The sequence below is a fragment of the Myotis nattereri genome (assembly GCF_964212035.1).
Source record: "Myotis nattereri genome assembly, chromosome: 14".
Taxonomy (NCBI): domain Eukaryota; kingdom Metazoa; phylum Chordata; class Mammalia; order Chiroptera; family Vespertilionidae; genus Myotis; species Myotis nattereri.
This window is the reverse complement of record NC_138089.1, coordinates 7,816,329-7,834,955: the sequence shown is the minus strand read 5'-3', so window position 1 is coordinate 7,834,955 and position 18,627 is coordinate 7,816,329. Positions and strand designations below refer to the sequence as shown.

Below are 18,627 nucleotides of genomic sequence, written 5' to 3'. Positions count from 1 at the left end.
AGGTGTAAGTGTGTGTGTGAGTAGGTGTGTGTGTGTATGTGTGTGTGAGGATGTGTGTGTGTGTGTAGGTGTGTGGGTATATGTGTGGATGTGTGTGTGTGTGTGAGTAGGTGTGTGGGTGGATGTGTGGGTGTGAGGGTGCATGTGTGTAAGTGTGTGGGTGGGTAGGTGGGTGTATGTGAGGGTGTGAGGGGTGGGTGTGTGTGGGTGCTGCATGCTTCCCTTTCCTACCACAAGCAGTGCTATGAATAAATTATGACAAATAAAGGCCATGGTGAATTTACTCCGACATCATAACCAGGTGGAGCCTCTAGAATGAACCACCCTGAGGTGTCCCACAGAACCAGTTACAGATTCTGACGCTGAGAAAGTTGAGTGCTTGGATCCCCGAAGAAGAAAGCTCAATCCCTCGGCGAGCCATGGCCAGTTTTTGAACTCAAAAAGTCATTTCAGTACAAAAAGAGGATCTTGACAAAGAGCAGTGACACAAGTGTCACACGAAACAGTGTAAAGCCCACAGGCAGAGCCCTGAGGCCAGTTTCAGTCCAGAGCGGCTGCCCTGCTGAGGGGCTGGAGGGCGCCCCCTGCAGACAGCCGCAGTCACAGCTCGTCTCGTCTGCTCCTCCATGGCCACTTCGGGTGTCGCGATACGTGCTCTGCAGCCTGCAGGACAAGGTCCATAAACTCTTCGACGTCGAAGGAGTAGTTGGTAAACTTCGGATGTTCTCCCAGAGTGGGGTGGTGGCCCTGGAAAACCAAACCAAAACACAGGTCTGTAAGTCAGAGGATGTGGTTTACTGAACAGGAAAAAATTACTTTACTTTGGCCAAAGCAACTGTGTTAATTCGCGCTCTCCCTCGGAAGTCAGCAAATAGTTTTTGGTAAAGTCCATAGAACACATATTTCAGCTCTGTGGACCGCAGCCTCTGTCACGGTGACTCAACTCTGCCATGGAAGGGCACAAGCAGCCAGACAACACATACACAGAGGGCACGCTGTGTCCCAATAAAACTTTATTTGTAAAAACAGGTGGGGGGCCAGATTTGGCCTGCTGGTCTCCGGTCCACTGATCCCTCTGAGATGCAATTGAATAGCCCTTTCTAGGCCCAAATTTCATGAAGTTTTCTTATTAACATTAAAGATACCGAGTGAATACCCTCTTCCTCCGATTTGCAAATATGAGATACAACTCAGTATTCCAGAGAACAATTTTCCTTAGAAGCTCAGCGACAGTTTTTCACATTCATAACTACACACTTCACACGAACTGAAAGCCAAAGCAGGGTGCTTCGCCGTTGCACTTGCCTTGTCCTGAGGAAAGACTTTGTTCTGCCGGCGCCAGGTGACGTAGTGGACGCCGCGGAGCCGGGCCAGGTCCAGGTAGCAGCGCTGGTCTCCACAGTTGTACCTGGGCCGGGCAGCCACACGTGAGGCTTGGCTGCAGTGTGTGCCCGGCCCACAGTTCTCTGGGAAAAAACGCACCTCCAAACAGGTTCTCGCAAAGGTCATGTGCACCGAGAACAAGACTGAGGGAGGCTACAGTGGGCAGCCAGGCGTACAGGGGTCAGCACGTGAAACAGTTTATTCTTGTATTCTCATTTATGAATTATTATATTCATTGCCATATGAACAACAGTAAACCTACTTTTGCCCCACCCTGTACTTTTAAAATATTCTCTTAACTAGATTACCTTAACTTTTAAAAAACAGAATGGAATGGAGACAGACCTTTATCAACAGGGCTGACCAAGAATTCCATATTCTCATAATACCCGTCTCTGCAGGCATGGCCGTGGCCTTGGGGCAGGTAACACTTCCAAGGTCACAGGGCCAGCGAAGCCAGGGCAAGTCCAAGGCCTGGGCTGCCTCAGTGACCCTCTCTTTCCTCCCGTCCCCTCCCCTCCCCTCCCCCCTCTGTCTCTAAGAGAAATGAAGACAGATCAAATCCACAATCATCTGGCTGTTTCTCTAATGTGTGTATTTTTCACGTCTTGCGTGGTGTGGAAGTTCCTGGCACCTCTTTCTAAACAGTCATCTGTTTAAATAGTGAGTCAGCTCATTTTTATAGTGAAACCACACAATCAGATGAGGCGGGTGTGGAACTCTCCCGGGAGAAAAGGCATGTCTCCACACCAGCTGCAGGGGCAGAGCACAGGGACCAGAATGTCCACCCTGACCCTCAAGGTCTGTGCGAGCAGTGAGCCTGTGGGAGGCAGGGAGCACACAGGAGCAGAGAACCCGCAGGAGCAGGGAGCACATGGGAACAGGAAGCAGGGAGCAGGGAGCACACAGGAGCAGGGAACACATGGGAGCAGGGAGCAGGGAGCAGGGAGCACACAGGAGCAGGGAACACATGGGAGCAGGGAGCAGGGAGCACATGGGAGCAGGGAGCACATGGGAGCAGGGAGCACATGGGAGCAGGGAGCACATGGGAACAGGGAGCAGGGAGCAGGGAGCACATGGGAACAGGGAGCAGGGAGCAGATGCAGGGAGCAAATGGGAGCAGGGAGCACATGGGAGCAGGGAGCACATGGGAACAGGGAGCAGGGAGCAGATGCAGGGAGCACATGGGAGCAGGGAGCACATGGGAACAGGGAGCAGGGAGCAGGGAGCACATGGGAACAGGGAGCAGGGAGCAGGGAGCACATGGGAACAGGGAGCAGGGAACCTGCAGATGCAGGGAGCACATGGGAGCAGGGAACACATGGGAACAGGGAGCAGGGAACCTGCAGATGCAGGGAGCACATGGGAGCAGGGAACACATGGGAACAGGGAGCACATGGGAGCTCGCAGGAGCAGGGCTTGTGCTAGAGCTGGTTCTTCATGAGATGCACAGGCTTTCACACTCTCATGCTTTAAAAATTGTGGTAGGAAACACATACATAAAATGTATCACCTTAGCCATTCAGGTGTGCAGTTCAGTAGCAGTAAGGACATTCACATTATTGTGTAAGCAACTTCCAGAACTTCCAGCTTCAAACGCACACGATTTAACACTGACTCCTCCTGGGCCCCAGCCCTTGGCACCCACCTACTTTCTGTCTCTGCGAATATGACCCTCTAGGGACCTCATGTAAGTGAAGTCAGTATCTGTCCTCGTGTGACTGGCTTACTTCACTTCAGATAATGTCCTCCAGGTCCAGCCATGTGGGCATGTGACGAGATTTCCTTCCTTGTCAGGATGAGTCATATTACACTGCATGTCCAGCCCACATTCTGTAACCCACCCATCCCCTGGTGGACGTGTGGGTGGCTTCCACATCTGGGCTGCTGTGCACATGGGTGTGCAACACACAGCTACTCTCGCAGCACACTGACCACGCCCAGTGTCAGCGACGCCCAGTTGGAGAGGCACAGGGGAGTGAACCCCAAGAAAGAAACCATATTCAACAATAAATGGGACTGTTTTTTTAGTTTCTCTTTCCAAGAGTCCATTATTAGTGTATAAAAATGCCACCCATTTCTGGATATTCATTTTGTATCCTGCTACTTTGCCATATTCATTTATTACATGCAGTAGTTTTTTGGTGGAATTTTTGGGATTTTCTATGTATAATATCATGTCATCTGTGAATAATGACCGTTTTACTTCCTCCTTTCCAATTTGGATGGCTTTTATGTCTTCTTGTCTGATTGCTGTGACAGGACTTCCTATATTACGTTGAATCAGAGTGGTAAAAGCGGACATCCCTGTCTTGTTCCTGATCTTAAGGGAAATGGTTTTAGTTTTTGCCCATTGAGTATAATGTTGGCTGTAGGTTTTTCTTAACCAAAAAGGTAAAAGACCTGTTCCTATTAAACTACCAATGGCATCTTTTACAGATTAAAAACAAATATTCCAAAACTGTATATAGAACCCCAAAAGACACCGAATAGCTTTAGCAATCTTGAGAAAGAAGAACAAAGTAGGAGGGATCACAATACAGAATATCAAGTTATACTACACAGTCACTGCAATCAAAACAGCCTGGTACTGGCACAAGAACAGGAATATAGGTCAATGGAACAGAATAGAGTCCAGAATTCAACTCATGGCAATATGGTCAATTAATATTTGGCAAAAGACCACTGGAACCCCATTTCTAGGAATATATCCCAAGAAGTCAGAAACCCCCATCAGAAAGGGTATATGCATATTTTCATAGCAGCACAATTTACAATAGCTAGGATTTGGAAACAGCCTAAGTGCCATCAGCAGATGAGTGGATTAAAAAATTGTGGTACATCTATACAATGGAATACTACACTGCTGTAAAAAAGAAAGAACTCTTACCTTTCGCAACAGCATGGATGGACCAGAGAGCATTATGCTAAGTGAAATAAGCCAGTCGGAGAAAGATACGTATCATATGACCTCACTCATTTGTGGAATACAATGAACAAAAGTAGATCCAAAGACACAGAAGCATCAAACAGACTGTCGAATCTCAGAGGGAAGACAGGGGAGGGGGAGTGTGTAAGAGATCAACCAAAGCACTTGTATGCATGCATATAAGCAATACCAATGGACACAGATAGTAGAGGGATAAGGGCATGTGCTGGGGGTTGGGAGTAGCTGGGGAGAGGTCAATGGGGGGGAAAAGGAGACATATGTAATACTTTAAACAATAAAGAATTTAAATTAAAAAATATATATTTGGCAAAAGAAGCAACAGCATACAATGGAGTAAATGGTGCTGGGAAAATTGGACAGATACATGCAAAAAAAATGCAACTAGAGCACCAACTTACACCATACACAAGAATAAACTCAAAGTGGATAAAAGACTTAAATATAAGTCACAAAACCATAAAAATCCCTTACCCTTTGAGACAGCATGGAGGGACCTGGAGAGTGTTATGCTAAGTGAAATAAGTCAACCAGAGAAAAACGAGTATCACATGATCTCACTCGCACGTGGAGTCTAATGAACACAATAAACTGAAGAACAACACAGATCCAGAGACAGAAGCATGGGACAGACTGACGATTCCCAGAGGGAAGGGGCAGGGCGGGAAGAGATTAACCAAAGAACTTATATGCACATGTGCATAGCCATGGACACAGACAATAATGTGGGGAAGGCCTGGGACAGGGCAACAGGGTGGAGGGAAGCAAAGAGGGCAAATGGGGGACATCTATAACAGAGTCAACATCAAAAACAATAGTAAAAAGAAAAGAAATCCCAGAGTCACATCTTCCGCTGAGACAGGGAGGAGCGGGTGGTTTGCTTGCTAAGTGAAATGGCAGGCTGCAGCCTTCTCATTTTTAGTATTAGGTCTTTTTTCTTTCCAAATGCCGATAGGGTGTGACTTCCCTGGAAGGATTAAGTACTTAGCCTTTGGGTGCGCTGAGCAGAAGTCTCGGCACGCATAAAGAGTATCGTGAGCCGCGGCAATGTAAAACCGCACCAAGTACTTACAGTTCAAATACAGCAGCCCAGTCCGGAAGGAAAAGCAAATGGGTAAGACCAGCTCCATGCATTCCAATAAAGATATCCGTGTTATGGGTGATCCTCAGCTGATCTAAAAACCCAAGTTCCCTGTGAACATACAGAAGACAGATGGAAAGAACAAAGTCTTAAGTCCAGCTGAGCTCATGACCCATAGTAACAATTTTTAAACAAGTGTCTTTCCCGATTTAATTCACATTCCACCGTGATCTTTTTGCCAATTTCAAGCCTTACTCCAGTATTTAATAACTTAATGAGTCAATAATTTTACATTTTTCCCAAGTAAACACTCTTTAAAAACTTAAATGCATTTATCCTAGAAGGAAACTTTTATAGCTGTCTTGAGTGGAAAACTAATAACAGAGGCCATAAGCAAAATTGTAAAAATAGATATAATCAGCCCTAGCTGGTTTGGCTCAGTGGATAGAGTGTTGGCCTGCGGACTGAAGGGTCCTGGGTTTGATTCCAGTCAAGGGCACATGTCCAGGTTGCAGGCTCGATCCCCAGTAGGGGGAGTGCAGGAGGCAGCTGGTCAATGATTCTCTCTCATCATTGATGTTTCTATCTCTCTCCCTCTCTAAAATAAAAATATATTTTAAAAAAATAGATATAATCTAACTAAAAAGCATTATTCAAATCAAGGTAGTTATCATTGCAAGGCAACCCTCTTAGCCCATCTGCCTGCTCTCGATGAAAAAGAGAAATTAGGGAAGGTTGAAGAGATGTCTGGGACACCAGCACAAACTGAAGACTATTCTCTGGTGATAAAGGAGTTTTAGCAGGAAAGTGATTCCTCCTGAGTGAGCTGACTTATTCTAAAGAACTAAAATGGTCCCAATACCACTGAGCATTTTCTTGCCTTGGCAGCAGACAAATCCACAATTTTACGCACGTTAGGGCTGTAAAAGTGTCCTTTGAATTCAAGACGCTGAAAGATACAAAACTCTGAACTAAAAGCAATGCCAAGAGATTAAAAATGGCTGCGGAGTAAGTGGATGCTGCACGGACATGCCCCCAGGACCAAGCTGGAATGACAGCTAAAATACAGAAAACGTCCTGAATAATCAATGGAAGACTCGCTAGAGAGAACCCTGACAACTGAGAAGGGAAAGCGGAGGCCACACAGAGACGGGTAGGAGAGGCGGAGGCACAAAAAGGGTGGCCAGGCTCCCACAGGCAGCAACGGAATAGCTGCAGCAATCTTCAGAAAGAAGAACAAAGTTGGAGAGATCACAATACCAGATATCAAGCTATATTATAAAGCCACTGTGCTCGAAACAGCCTGGTACTCATATAAGAACAGGCATATAGATCACTGGAAAAGAACAGAGAACCCAGAAATCGACCCAAGCTACTAGTCTCAATTAATCTTTGACAAAGGAGGCAAGAGCATACAATGCAGTCAAAACAGTCTCTTCAATAAATGTTGTTGGGAAAATTGGACAGATACATACAAAAAAATGAAACTAGACCACCAACTTATACCATATACAAGAATAAACTCAAAATGGATAAAGGACTTAACCGTAAGACGGGAAACCATAAAAATCTTAGAAGAATCCACAGGCAGCAAAATATCTTTACCGATATAGCGCCTAGGACAATGGAAACTAAGGAGAAAATAAACAAATGGGACTACATCAAAATAAAAAGCTTCTGCACAGCAAAAGAAACCATCAACAGAACAACAAGAAAGCCCACTGCATGGGAGAACATATTTGCCAATGTTATAGCTGATAAGGGCCTAATCTCCAAAATTTATAGGGAACTAATACAACTTAGCAAAAGGAAGTTAAACAATCCAATCAAAAAAATGGGCAAAGGACCTAAATTGACACTTTTCGAAAGTGGACACACAGAAGGCCAAGAGACATAAGAAAACATGCTCAAAGTCACTAATCATCCGATAGATGCAAATCTGAATGAGATACCATCGCAACCTGTCAAATGGCCAACATCAACAAACCAACAAATGACAAGTGCTGGCGAGGATGCGGAGAAAAAGGAACCCTCGTGCACTGCTGGTGGGAATACAGGCTGGTGCAGCCACTGTGGAAAACAGTATGGAGTTTCCTCAAAAAATTAAAAATGGAACTCCCATTTGACCCAGTAATCCCACTTCTAGGAATATATCCCAATAAATCAGAAACACCAATCAGAAAGGACATATGCACCCCTATGTTCATAGCAGCACAATTTACAATAGCTAAGATTTTGAAACAGCCTAAGTGCCCATCAGCAGATGAGTGGATTAAGAAACTGTGGTACATCTACACAATGGAATACTGCGCTGCTATAAAAAAGAACTTTTACCATTCACCACAGCATGGATGGACATGGAGAGCCTTATGCTAAGCAAAATAAGCCAGGCAGAGAAAGAGAAATATCACATGATCTCACTCATATAGGGAATCTAATGAACCACATAAACTGATGAATAAAAATAAACCTAGTGCCCTGGCTGGTTTAGCTCAGTGGATAGAGCATTGACCTGTGGCCTGAAGGGTCCCAAGTTTGATTCCGGTCTAAGGGCACGTGCCTAGGTTGTTGGCTCGATCCCCAGTAGGGGGTACACAGGAGGCAGCCAATCAATGATTCTCTCTCATCATTGATGTTTCTCTCTCTCTCTCCCTCTCCTTTCCTCTCTGAAATCAATAAAAATATATTTTAAAAAAATAGACCCAGAGACACAGAAGCATGAACAGGCTGTTGAACATCAGAGGGAAGGTGGGGTCAGTGGGTGGAAAGAGCTCAACCAATGAACTTGTTTGCATATATTCATAACCCATGGACACAGACAATGTGGTGGTGAGGGCCTTGGGCGGGGGGGACGGGAGTGGGCTGCAAGAGGTTAATGGGGGGAAAAGGGAGGCCTATGTAATACTTTCAACAATAAAGATTTTTAAAAAGAAAGAAAGAGAAATGAGATAGTAAGGTAGCAACATGAGGCCCGGAACAGCGCAGAGCACTCGCCCTGTGCCCGTCTCACCTGCCCACCTCACTCGCTGCTGGCCTCTGCTGCCCCTACCAGCCTAGAGGCCAGCACTCCAGTCCGAAACCCTCCTCTCCCCCCGACGCATCCAAGCAGACACCAGCTCTGCCCAGGGTGCTGGCCACTTACTTATATTTGTAATCGACAATCTGGACTTCAAATGTGGAGACCGTTTTCAGTGCGTTCACAAGCTGCGAAAGCAACGGAAACATGTGAAATTTGTTTTCCTTCCCCAGTTTTACTTATATTTGAGTCCTCAATTTCTTCTTTCCCGTATAAAATATTTTTCCGGTACTAAACAGCCTCAGGTCTATTGCTCTAACGTTCACTGAGTTCCCGTGCGGGCTGCGCCCCTGGACACGTGACCTCCCTGAGTTCACAGTGGCTGGTTCTGAGGCTGCTCGGACCCGTTCGGGTCAGAGGGCTCGGAGGGAGGCTGGCTGCGTGCCAGCTCTCACTACTACCATTTGCTAGTTTTTCCCCCCAGTTTCAGCCCGTAGTTCCTGGGCCCTTACTGGTTCCAGACATTATGTTAAGAAATTTCTTTCTATCCATTTTCTCATTTCAGACAAACCATTAGTGCATTGGACCTCATCCTCTGGAAATACTGAATTCTTGGCAGAAAAACATTTTCAATATTTCTACACAGAAAAACAATTGTTCTTTTAGCAAACAGAAGGTAAGAAAGCAAATTAACCTACTAGTAAAATCAAAGCCAGGGTTTCTATGTCCCTGAGAATTAGGCCACCTTAACCCAACACTGTGACTCCCAGCTCTTCACAAATGCCCGCGCCTGTGGCTTAAGCCCTGTGTCTGTGTCCTGTGTCCTGTGCCCTGTGTCCCGTATCTGTGTCCTGTGTCTGTGTCCTGTGTCCTCTGCCTGTATCTGTGTCCTATGCCCTGTGCCCTGTGCCTGCACCCTGTGCACTGTGTCCTGTACCCTATGTCCTGTGTCCTGTGCCCCGTATCTGTGTCCTGTGTCTGTGTCCTGTGCCCTGTGCCTGTGTCCTGTGTCCTGTGCCCTGTATCTGTGTCCTGTGCCTGTGTCCTGTGTCCTGTGTCCTGTGCCCTGTGTCCTGTGCCTGTGTCCTGTGCCCTGTATCTGTGTCTGTGTCCTGTGCCCTGTGTCCTGTGCCTGTGTCCTGTGTCCTGTGCCTGTGTCCTGTGCCCTGTGTCCTGTGTCCTGTGCCCTGTATCTGTGTCCTGTGTCTGTGTCCTGTGCCCTGTGCCTGTGTCCTGTGTCCTGTGCCCTGTATCTGTGTCCTGTGCCTGTGTCCTGTGCCTGTGTCCTGTGTCCTGTGCCCTGTGTCCTATGCCCTGTGCCTGTGTCCTATGTCCTGTGCCCTGTATCTGTGTCCTGTGCCCTGTGCCTGTGTCCTGTGTCCTGTGCCCTGTATCTGTGTCCTGTGTCTGTGTCCTGTGCCCTGTATCTGTGTCTGTGTCCTGTGCCCTGTGTCCTGTGCCTGTGTCCTGTGTCCTGTGCCCTGTGTCCTGTGCCTGTGTCCTATGCCCTGTGCCCTGTGCCTGCACCCTGTGCACTGTGTCCTGTACCCTATGTCCTGTGTCCTGTGCCCCGTATCTGTGTCCTGTGTCCTGTGTCTTGTGCCCTGTGCCCTTTGTCCTGTGTCCTGTGTCCCGTGCCTGTGGCACACAGATGCACACCGACGGTTACAAAGCCTCGATGACTATGCCCTTACATTGTGCTGGCCCTTCTCAGCTTAGGTGTAGGTCTCCAACCACATTCACTCCTCCCCAGAGCCTGACTGCTCTGTGCGCCTGTACGTGATGCCCCGGAGGCTCAACGCAGGACGGACTGCGCAGCCCTGCACATCCTTTCCCAGGTCTCACAAGTCCCAGATCCAAAGTTTAAGCCTGGAGTGGGCGGCTCTCCAGAACACGCGTGAACCCTTCACTGTCCCCACGGCACCGTTCCAAGGGTCCACATGCCCGGAACCTGAACTCGGGGACCTTTCAGAAGCAAAAGTCCATTTTCCAGGAAGAATCGGTGCTGACACCCCCAAAAACCCACCTGGCCTGGGTCAAGAACTCAGACCTGAGCCTCGCCTCCCGTCTCCTCGCCCAAAGATCTGCCAAAAAGCCTCCATTTTCTCCACAGCCGACATCATAGCATTGGCTTCTGTGTGGGTGACGGCTCCATTCGGTGACCATTCAGGCGGCGGCCCCTCTCGGTGACCATTCAGGCGGCCCCGCTCGGTGACCGTTCAGGCGGCGGCCCCGCTCGGTGACCGTCCAGGCGGCGGCCCCGCTCGGTGACCGTCCAGGCGGCGGCCCCGCTCGGTGACCGTCCAGGCGGCGGCAGGCGGCGGCCCCGCTCGGTGACCATTCAGGCGGCGGCCCCGCTCGGTGACCGTCCAGGCGGCGGCCCCGCTCGGTGACCATTCAGGAGGCCCCGCTCGGTGACCATTCAGGAGGCCCCGCTCGGTGACCGTCCAGGCGGCGGCCCCGCTCGGTGACCGTCCAGGCGGCGGCCCCGCTTGGTGACCGTTCAGGCGGCGGCCCCGCTCGGTGACGGCTTGGGTGGCAGGAAGGGACTGTGGCCTGTGGCCGCCTGCCTGAGGCCCTAGACCCAGGAGGTGGCGCTGGAGGCTGTCTGCCCCGACGCTTGCCTCCTCCGTGCTACTTTCTAGTGTCACTTTCGGGAAAAGAAGCAGTGGGCGTCCCCTGGTCGTCTAACGCCTGTCAGGCCTGCGGTTCAGAGCCCTGCCCTTGGGGGGCTCTGAGGGGCTCTAGGGAGCCGAGGGGGCTGCGTCCCCAGCCCTGCGGGCTGTCCTCCCCAAGAGCCTCCACCGGCAGGTGTCTGCGCCAGCGTCTGTGAAGGTGAGGCTCTGCAGCCACCTCCAGCCGACCACGCGGGCAGGGTAGCACCGCAGCAGCCCCCCGCCACCGCCCCGAGCGAGCACGTGCGTGGCCACCCAGGTTGGCCTCCCACTTTGTGCGTGCTGGTCCTGCTGGGCAGCAGTGAGTGTGTGTGTGAGTGTATGTGTGTTTCTGTGTGTGTCTGTGTGTCTAGCTGCATCACTGTGTGTCTGTGTGTGTGTCTGTGTGTGACTGTATGTGTGTCTATGTATGTGGCTGTATGTTTGTCTCTGTGACTGTATGTGTGCCTGTGTGTGACTGTGTTTGTATCTATCTGTGTCACTGTGTCTGTGTGTCTCTGTGTTTGTGACTGTGTGTGTGACTGTCTCTGTGTCTGTGACTGTATGCATATCTGTATGTGACTGTGTGTGTGTCTGTGTGTCCGTGACTGTAGGTGTGTCTCTGTGTCTGTGTGTGTCTGTGACTGTAGGTGTGTCTCTGTGTCTGTGTGTGTGTGTGTCTGTGACTGTAGGTGTGTCTCTGTGTCTGTGTGTGTCTGTGACTGTAGGTGTGTCTCTGTGTCTGTGTGTGTGTGTGTCTGTGACTGTAGGTGTGTCTCTGTGTCTGTGACTGTAGGTGTGTCTCTGTGTCTGTGTGTCTGTGACTGTAGGTGTGTCTCTGTGTCTGTGTGTGTGTGTCTGTGACTGTAGGTGTGTCTCTGTGTCTGTGTGTGTGCACACATGTCCCCGTCCCCCGCTGAGAAGCATCTCACTCAGCCTGAAGCTCTGCAGTCCTTCAGAAACGGGAGCCCCAAATGAATCACCTTGCGAGTGAGATGTTAGCCCTTACCCTAAGCTACCGACAGTCTGAGGTCTTTTATTGTCACTTTGAGTAAACAGGTAATTTAATATTGTGTCACAGTGATATATGATCTTTTTGGTCATGTTTGACAGTATTCCCGGGGTCCAGGTTTTTAAAGGAGACTTTTTTTAACCTGGAAATGGCTTTGGGTTATTCCCTATAATGCCTCAAACATTTGTTCTCTCTCCCTATAAAAGAGAAGTTTTAAACTAATTTGGCCTACTTAACATACTAAAATTACATGGGAAGATTTGACAAATGAAATAATTCTAGTTGCTATCTTGAAACACTAAGTATTACTGTACATATGTTCAAATCTCAGTGGAGGCACGATTCAGGCAATTGAGTGTCCACAAGAAGGGGCTGTGAGGAGCCACCAGGTGGACACCATAGCAGGCAGCGCGCTCGGCCAGCGCGGGCTGGGCACCGCCTCGGCCCCTGGCCCTGGCCCCTGCCTGGCTCACTGCTGCCAAGCTCCACGCAGGCACCCGAGCTCCACACAGACACCCAAGCTCCACGCAGGCACCCGAGCTCCACGCAGGCACCCGAGATCCACACAGACGCGGGAGGACGAGAAGGGCCATAGCGCAGGGTCCCCGAGGTGCGCTATCTGGGCCCTGAAAAAGTAGACACCTGGCACCAGGGTTTTATAAAGGGGCCCAAACCAGGAGCACCGTCCCCTTCCCAGACAGGGTGTTTGCACTCACAGGCTGACATGAGACAGCAAGCTGCTCAGCTCGGCACCCGCCAGCATCCCTCAGGCCCAGCAAGGCGCTGGCTGGAGCCGGCAAACACCCGAGGGCCAGGCCTGGAGCCCCAACTGCGAGGGCTGCCCCTTTAGGGCAGCAACAACATGCATGTGAAACAAGAGGGTAACGACCAGGCATGACAGGCCCTGGGCGGCCCCGAGATCCTATGACCTGGACATTTCCCTGGGTGACAACTGCTGTGGGAAGGAGATGCGCAGACTTTCCAATAGACACGGTGGCTAGATATTCTGTCCTAAATGCCAGACAAGGCCCTCTCCCCTAAAACCATGGCTACCACAGCTGGGGGAGCACCCCCAGGCCCTTCCTCCGGGCACTCACATCACATCGGGAAACCTTTATGACACAGCCTTCCGTGTGCGCCCCAATGCCCCATTCCCTGTCAGGATGAGATCCACTGACAAAATTAAATGCCCAAGTGACTTTCTCACCAGAAAAAGATCAAGCCCGCGCCCTCCAAGGTGCTGTTACAGTCCTAAGACAACCTTGAACCAGAAACCCCTGAACAAAGTCTACAAAAGGTGACCATGGAGGCTGGGCTGACCGCGGCCAGCAAGAGCTCAGCGCTGAAGAGCACAGCTTCGTCCAGGCACTCACATCCACACTTGAGATGGACGATACCCTTCAGAGAGCCCTGCGAGCCTGAGGGCCAGTGAACGCGACCCCGTCGATCCCCGTGGAACACTAGCGGCCACGGCAGGAGCCCGGGACGGAGAGGATCGCTTTGTATGGGATTTGAGAGCCATCACACTGCAGAGGACAGACGTCTGGTGGTGCCAGATCCTTTTTCTGTGTTTACCACCTCATCTGAGGCCGTCGCTGTTTACAGTGCTAGACTTAGAAGAAGCCTTTTACCACATACCCCGGGTCCTGAGTCCCAGGAACTGTGCCTTTGAATGGGACGACCCAGAGACTAACGGGAAACACCAGTGTTGCTGGACGGTGCTCCCACCAGGCATAGCCAGGAAAGACGGGAAAGGTGCGAGGCCTTCGGAATTACATGCTTCACGGAGAACTCAGTCTAAGGCAAGACTGAAAGGATGACTGTGTCATGAAACAACTTAACTCGGGATGAGGTCTCATCAGTTGCCCGAGAGCAAGCTCCAGTGGAGCCGTCTGGACGCTTAAGCATTCTGCAAAAACATTCGACACCATAAAATGTGTGCAGCCTCCCGGTGCTGCTTTATCTGGCCTCTAGACTTGGGAAAAGCCACAGTGAGGTCAGCTACAACCTAGGCGGGAGGGACCCTGTGACGTCCCGCTAGTGAGTCCCCTTTCAATAAAACAGGACGACGGACCCCACCTGGCCAAGAAGAGAAGACAGGCATCTCGAAAGAGGACTGCTTAGGATACTGACCAGGATACGGACCAGCCTGTAGAAACCTGAGTTACCTGTCTTAACTTGCTACTGAGTGAACATAAACAATGTTTTCCTTTCCTGGTTGTGATATTCGCTTGTCCTGTCCTAGTATTCAAGTATTCTAAGCATATTTCTTGTGCTTTCTTGCACTCTTCCGGACTCACTGTCCCCTCTTGGCAGGAAGCGGCTAGAGCAGTCATCGCCCCCGTTCCCCAAGACTGAGGAATGAACTACAGAAAGCGGGGGCTGTAACCTAGTCCTCCCCTGTTTCTCACCTGACCCAGAACCAGAACCAGAATCCAGCACATGGCAGGTGCTCAGTGCATGTTTGGGGAGCAAATCTCACTGCTGTGCATACATCTGCAGCCATGCTACTGCAGGCATAGCCTCAGGCGAGGTGAAATACAGTCTGTGAGTTGATACAGTTGAAATGAGTGTGGAAGTCTAACAAGTGGTTTGGCGCCGTTCAGTAAAAATCCAATAAATGAACTGGGCGTAGCCATCAAACTTTTCTAAAGGCTAATAAGTTCAATCAAAACAGTGAATGCAATGTGAAAAATAAAACACACTAGTTAGAGGAAGTTAAGTTCAATGTGGTGACGTTCAAAATGCATGCCCCACACTCACCTCATTTTGGTTGAGTATTTTCCGGTACTCTGTGCTCCGCGCAAGAATGGTGACTCTGATTTTTCCATCCTGTAATCAGAAGGCAAGGCCAAATAATGCTGTCTGTGTCTGGACAGGTGAGTGAACACCTAAACCTAAAATGTGATTTTCACAAAGAGATGAAACGCAATAAGGACACATTTATGGAACTTTTTAAAAAAAATTTAAGCCTAATTCCTTCACAGTTCTCTCAGGGAATAAAAAATGCATCTCCTTCGGCCACAGAAGACAAACCAGTTCATTACACTTCTGTGTGGATGGGTGGGTAGATTTTTTAGCAGAAGCTGTGTGGCTCAGCTGGGGATTTGGGCTCTATGGGGAAATATGGAAAAAGGAAGAGAAAGAGGAGAAAGTACATTCGTCCACTCTCCCTAGTTTATCTTTCATAAATTGTAGACATCTGATTTCTAACACTCAGGTTCAGAAACTAGCACACAAAACGTCTTCTGAGTATATTTCTTTTCTGCAAAGGTGGCATTGGTTTTTTATTCAGGGTAAAAGTCAAGCCCACCCAGAACCCAAAACGCAGTAAGTCCTCACTTATCATCTTAAAGCTACATGACACATAACAAAACCAATGTTACCACAGGCTAATGAAGTTCCTAGGCATCTTATCAACGGTATAAGGAAATGGCTTTGAGCGAAGCGGCATTCCTCTAGGACCTGCTGTGGACCCATTACCTTGGGTCCCTCCTGTGTGACGTTCAGTCTGTGTAGCACATGCTGGGAAAACGCCCGGAACAGCCCGGTGCTGTGGCAGCCAGAAATCTAAAATAAAAGAATAGTTCATATGACAATGAATATTTCAGAGGTCCTCAAGTTATATACAAATGTTATCTTAAAATAGATCAAGAATAAGTTGTATAAATATGAATGTTCACAACAGATAACATTCTTACCAGAGGGGTGTTATAGAAGAGCCCATATCTCATCCGGGGGAGCAGGGAAAAAATCGCTTCTTTAAAACACACCTGACGATAAAGACATTTTAAAAGGTCAGAAGAGACAATGTGTACCCTTCAGACCAAAACAGCACTTACAATTACAGAAAATAAATTTTAACTAACCTCTATTTTACATTAAAATATTTTTGAATAGCAAACTATTTCATTCAAGTGAAATCTGTGTTTTTGGAAAAGCTATGAAAAAATGTTTTAAAAGCTACAGAGTTTAACAATGAGGATTCCAGTTACCAAAAAGGAAACTAAAAAGTAAGAAATCAATGGTAATAGCTACTAGAAACCCATATTCGGCATATACGTGATGAGTGAGTCACTGCAATGACAAGTAACATAGACATTTCGGCGGTTTCCAGTACCCTTTTGGAGTCATAGGTTTTCAGGTGAATCACGTCATAATCCGTAAATGCCTTCCACGTGTCAGAGAAGAGGTCCCCGTAGCCATAGGTGCTCTGAAAGAGGAAACAAAATAAGTCAGGGCAATAAATCGCTCAATGTGGCTCTCCGAGAATGTAAAACACACCAGCACTGGCCTGAGTGTGAAGAAGGAACGATCCTAAGCAAGCTATGAAGTCCAGGTAAGAAAACCAGCTTCCACCGTGGGCCTCATTGATGTACTGTCATCAAAAAGAATCACCACAGCCCTGACCAGTTTGGCTCAGTGGGTAGAGCGTCGGCCTGTGGACTGAAGAGTCCCAGGTTTGATTCTGGTCAAGGGCATGTACCTTGGCTGCGGGCACATCCCCAGAAGGGGGTGTGCAGGAGGCAGCTGATGGACGTTTCTCTCTCATCGATGTTTCTAACTCTCTATCCCTCTCCCTTCCTCTCTGTAAAAACTCAATACAATATATTTTAAAAATAATAATAATAATCACCACAATTTCAGCCTTAGTCTCCTCAGAGCGGTTTGTTTCTCCACCCCAACCCTTAGTATTTGCATGTCTGCAACGTCAGCTGTTGTGGGCTTTTTTCCTGTGAGGTTTCTATCCACAGTACAAGTACACACAACACATACACACACCACCGTTTGCACACACTCTGATATGCTCAGTGAACAAAACCATTCGGGTAAATACCTTTGGAAATAAATTTCAGAGCAAGAAAAATGCTTTGAAAAGTTTTAACATTAAAAACATAATGTGTGTAACTCTGAAATGATCTACCCATTGACTAATGAGTAATACCATAACATCCCATTAACATTAATAAGGGAAGTAATAATAGCATCTTGCACGTTCCTATGTCTCAGGCACTGTTCTAAGCATTTGATATTATTAACACACTAGAGGCCCAGTGCACAAAAATTTGTGCACTCGGGGGAGTCTCTCAGTCCAGCCTGTGCCCTCTCTCAGTCTGGGACCCCTTGGGGGGTGTCCACCTGCTGGCTTAGGCCCGCTCCCCTTATGTTCATATGTTCATTGACCATCACACAGACATCCCTCTGGCAGCCCGGGAGCCCTCGGGGGATGTCCATTTGCCAGCAGGGAGCAGGCCTAAGCTGTAGTCAGACATCCTTACCGCTGCTGAGGAGGCGGGAAAGGCTCCTGCCACCACTGCTGTGCTGGCAGCCGTCAGCCTGGCTTGTGGCTAAGCAGAGCTCCCCCTATGGGAGCGCACTGACCACCAGGGACAGCTCCTGCATTGAGCATCTGCCCCCTGGTGGTCAGTGTGTGTCATAGTGACTAGTCATTCCCAGTCATTCTGCTGTTAGGGTCAGTTTGCATATTACCCTTTTATTATATAGGATAGAAGCCTGGTGCACGGGTGGGGACTGGCTGGTTTGCCCTGAAGGATGTCCCGGATCAGGGTGGGAATCCCACTGGGGTGTCTGGCCAGCCTGGGTGAGGGGCTGAGGGCCATTTTTAGGCTCGCCACAGCACCTTCAGAGTGAGGGTCCCCACTGGGGTGCCTGGCCAGCCTGGGTGAGCAGCTGATGGCTGTTTGCAGGCTGGTCAAGACCCCCAGTGGGGACCCTCACCCCATGGGGGTGTGGCCAGCCTGGGTGAAGGGCTGAGGGCTGTTTTCAGGCTGGCCACAGCCCCTTCAGGGTGGGGGTGGGGGGTCCCACTGGGGTGCCTGGCCAGCCTGGGTGAGGAGCTCAGGGCTGGACAAGCCCCCCAGCGGGGACCCTCACCCATGGGAGTGTGGCCAGCCTGGGTGAGGAGCTGATGGTCGTTTTCAGGCTGGCCACAGCCGCAGGCTGGAAGCAGGTATCTGGGATTTATTTATCTTCTATAATTGAAACTTTGTAGCCTTGAGTGGAGCTCAGGGCCAGCCAGGGCAGGCGGGAAGCTTGGCTTCCTCCATTACCGGGGGCAACCCAAGCCTCCTGCTCACTCCGTGGCCACCGCCATATTTGTGACGGAGTGAGGGAGTGATGGTTAATTTGCATATTACTCTTTTATTAGATAGGATTAAACCCGCCCACAAACTTAATGAGCTATGTAACATCATTACCCCCTTTTTACAGATGAGGAAACTGAGACACAATTTCCCTAAATTGTAGAGCTGGTGTTTGCAGGGCTGGGATGAGCCCAGTCTGCTTGGTTCCAGACTCCATGTTCGCAACCTGTGAACATGCAGAAACTAGTACTTTCCAGTACATTTACCAAATGCACTGGATTTTTGAAAAGTGGAAAATTACATGATCCATTAGCTAAAGGAGGCAGATTATTTTATTTTAAAATTGTATAACTTAGATTGAAAATCAGTCAATAGAAATAAGAAATATCAAAGTGTCAGTTGGTTATATATTATGTTCATATCGTTTTAT

At 49.0% G+C, this 18,627-nt stretch overlaps 1 protein-coding gene across 1 annotated transcript in view; it reads right to left on the bottom strand.

The window, feature by feature from the left end:
* Positions 1 to 264: 264 nt before the first annotated feature.
* Positions 265 to 18,627, bottom strand: part of EOGT (EGF domain specific O-linked N-acetylglucosamine transferase) — a 37,022-nt gene continuing 18,659 nt past the window's right edge. Inside the window, exons 8-15 of the mRNA XM_081106374.1 lie at positions 16,214 to 16,306; positions 15,795 to 15,866; positions 15,577 to 15,663; positions 14,857 to 14,925; positions 8,554 to 8,615; positions 5,403 to 5,522; positions 1,306 to 1,408; positions 265 to 747 (exon numbers count right to left, since the gene is read on the bottom strand). Coding sequence (XP_080962500.1) covers positions 601 to 747; positions 1,306 to 1,408; positions 5,403 to 5,522; positions 8,554 to 8,615; positions 14,857 to 14,925; positions 15,577 to 15,663; positions 15,795 to 15,866; positions 16,214 to 16,306 — 753 coding nt within the window. The 3' untranslated portion in view covers positions 265 to 600. The remainder of the gene's footprint in view (positions 748 to 1,305; positions 1,409 to 5,402; positions 5,523 to 8,553; positions 8,616 to 14,856; positions 14,926 to 15,576; positions 15,664 to 15,794; positions 15,867 to 16,213; positions 16,307 to 18,627) is intronic.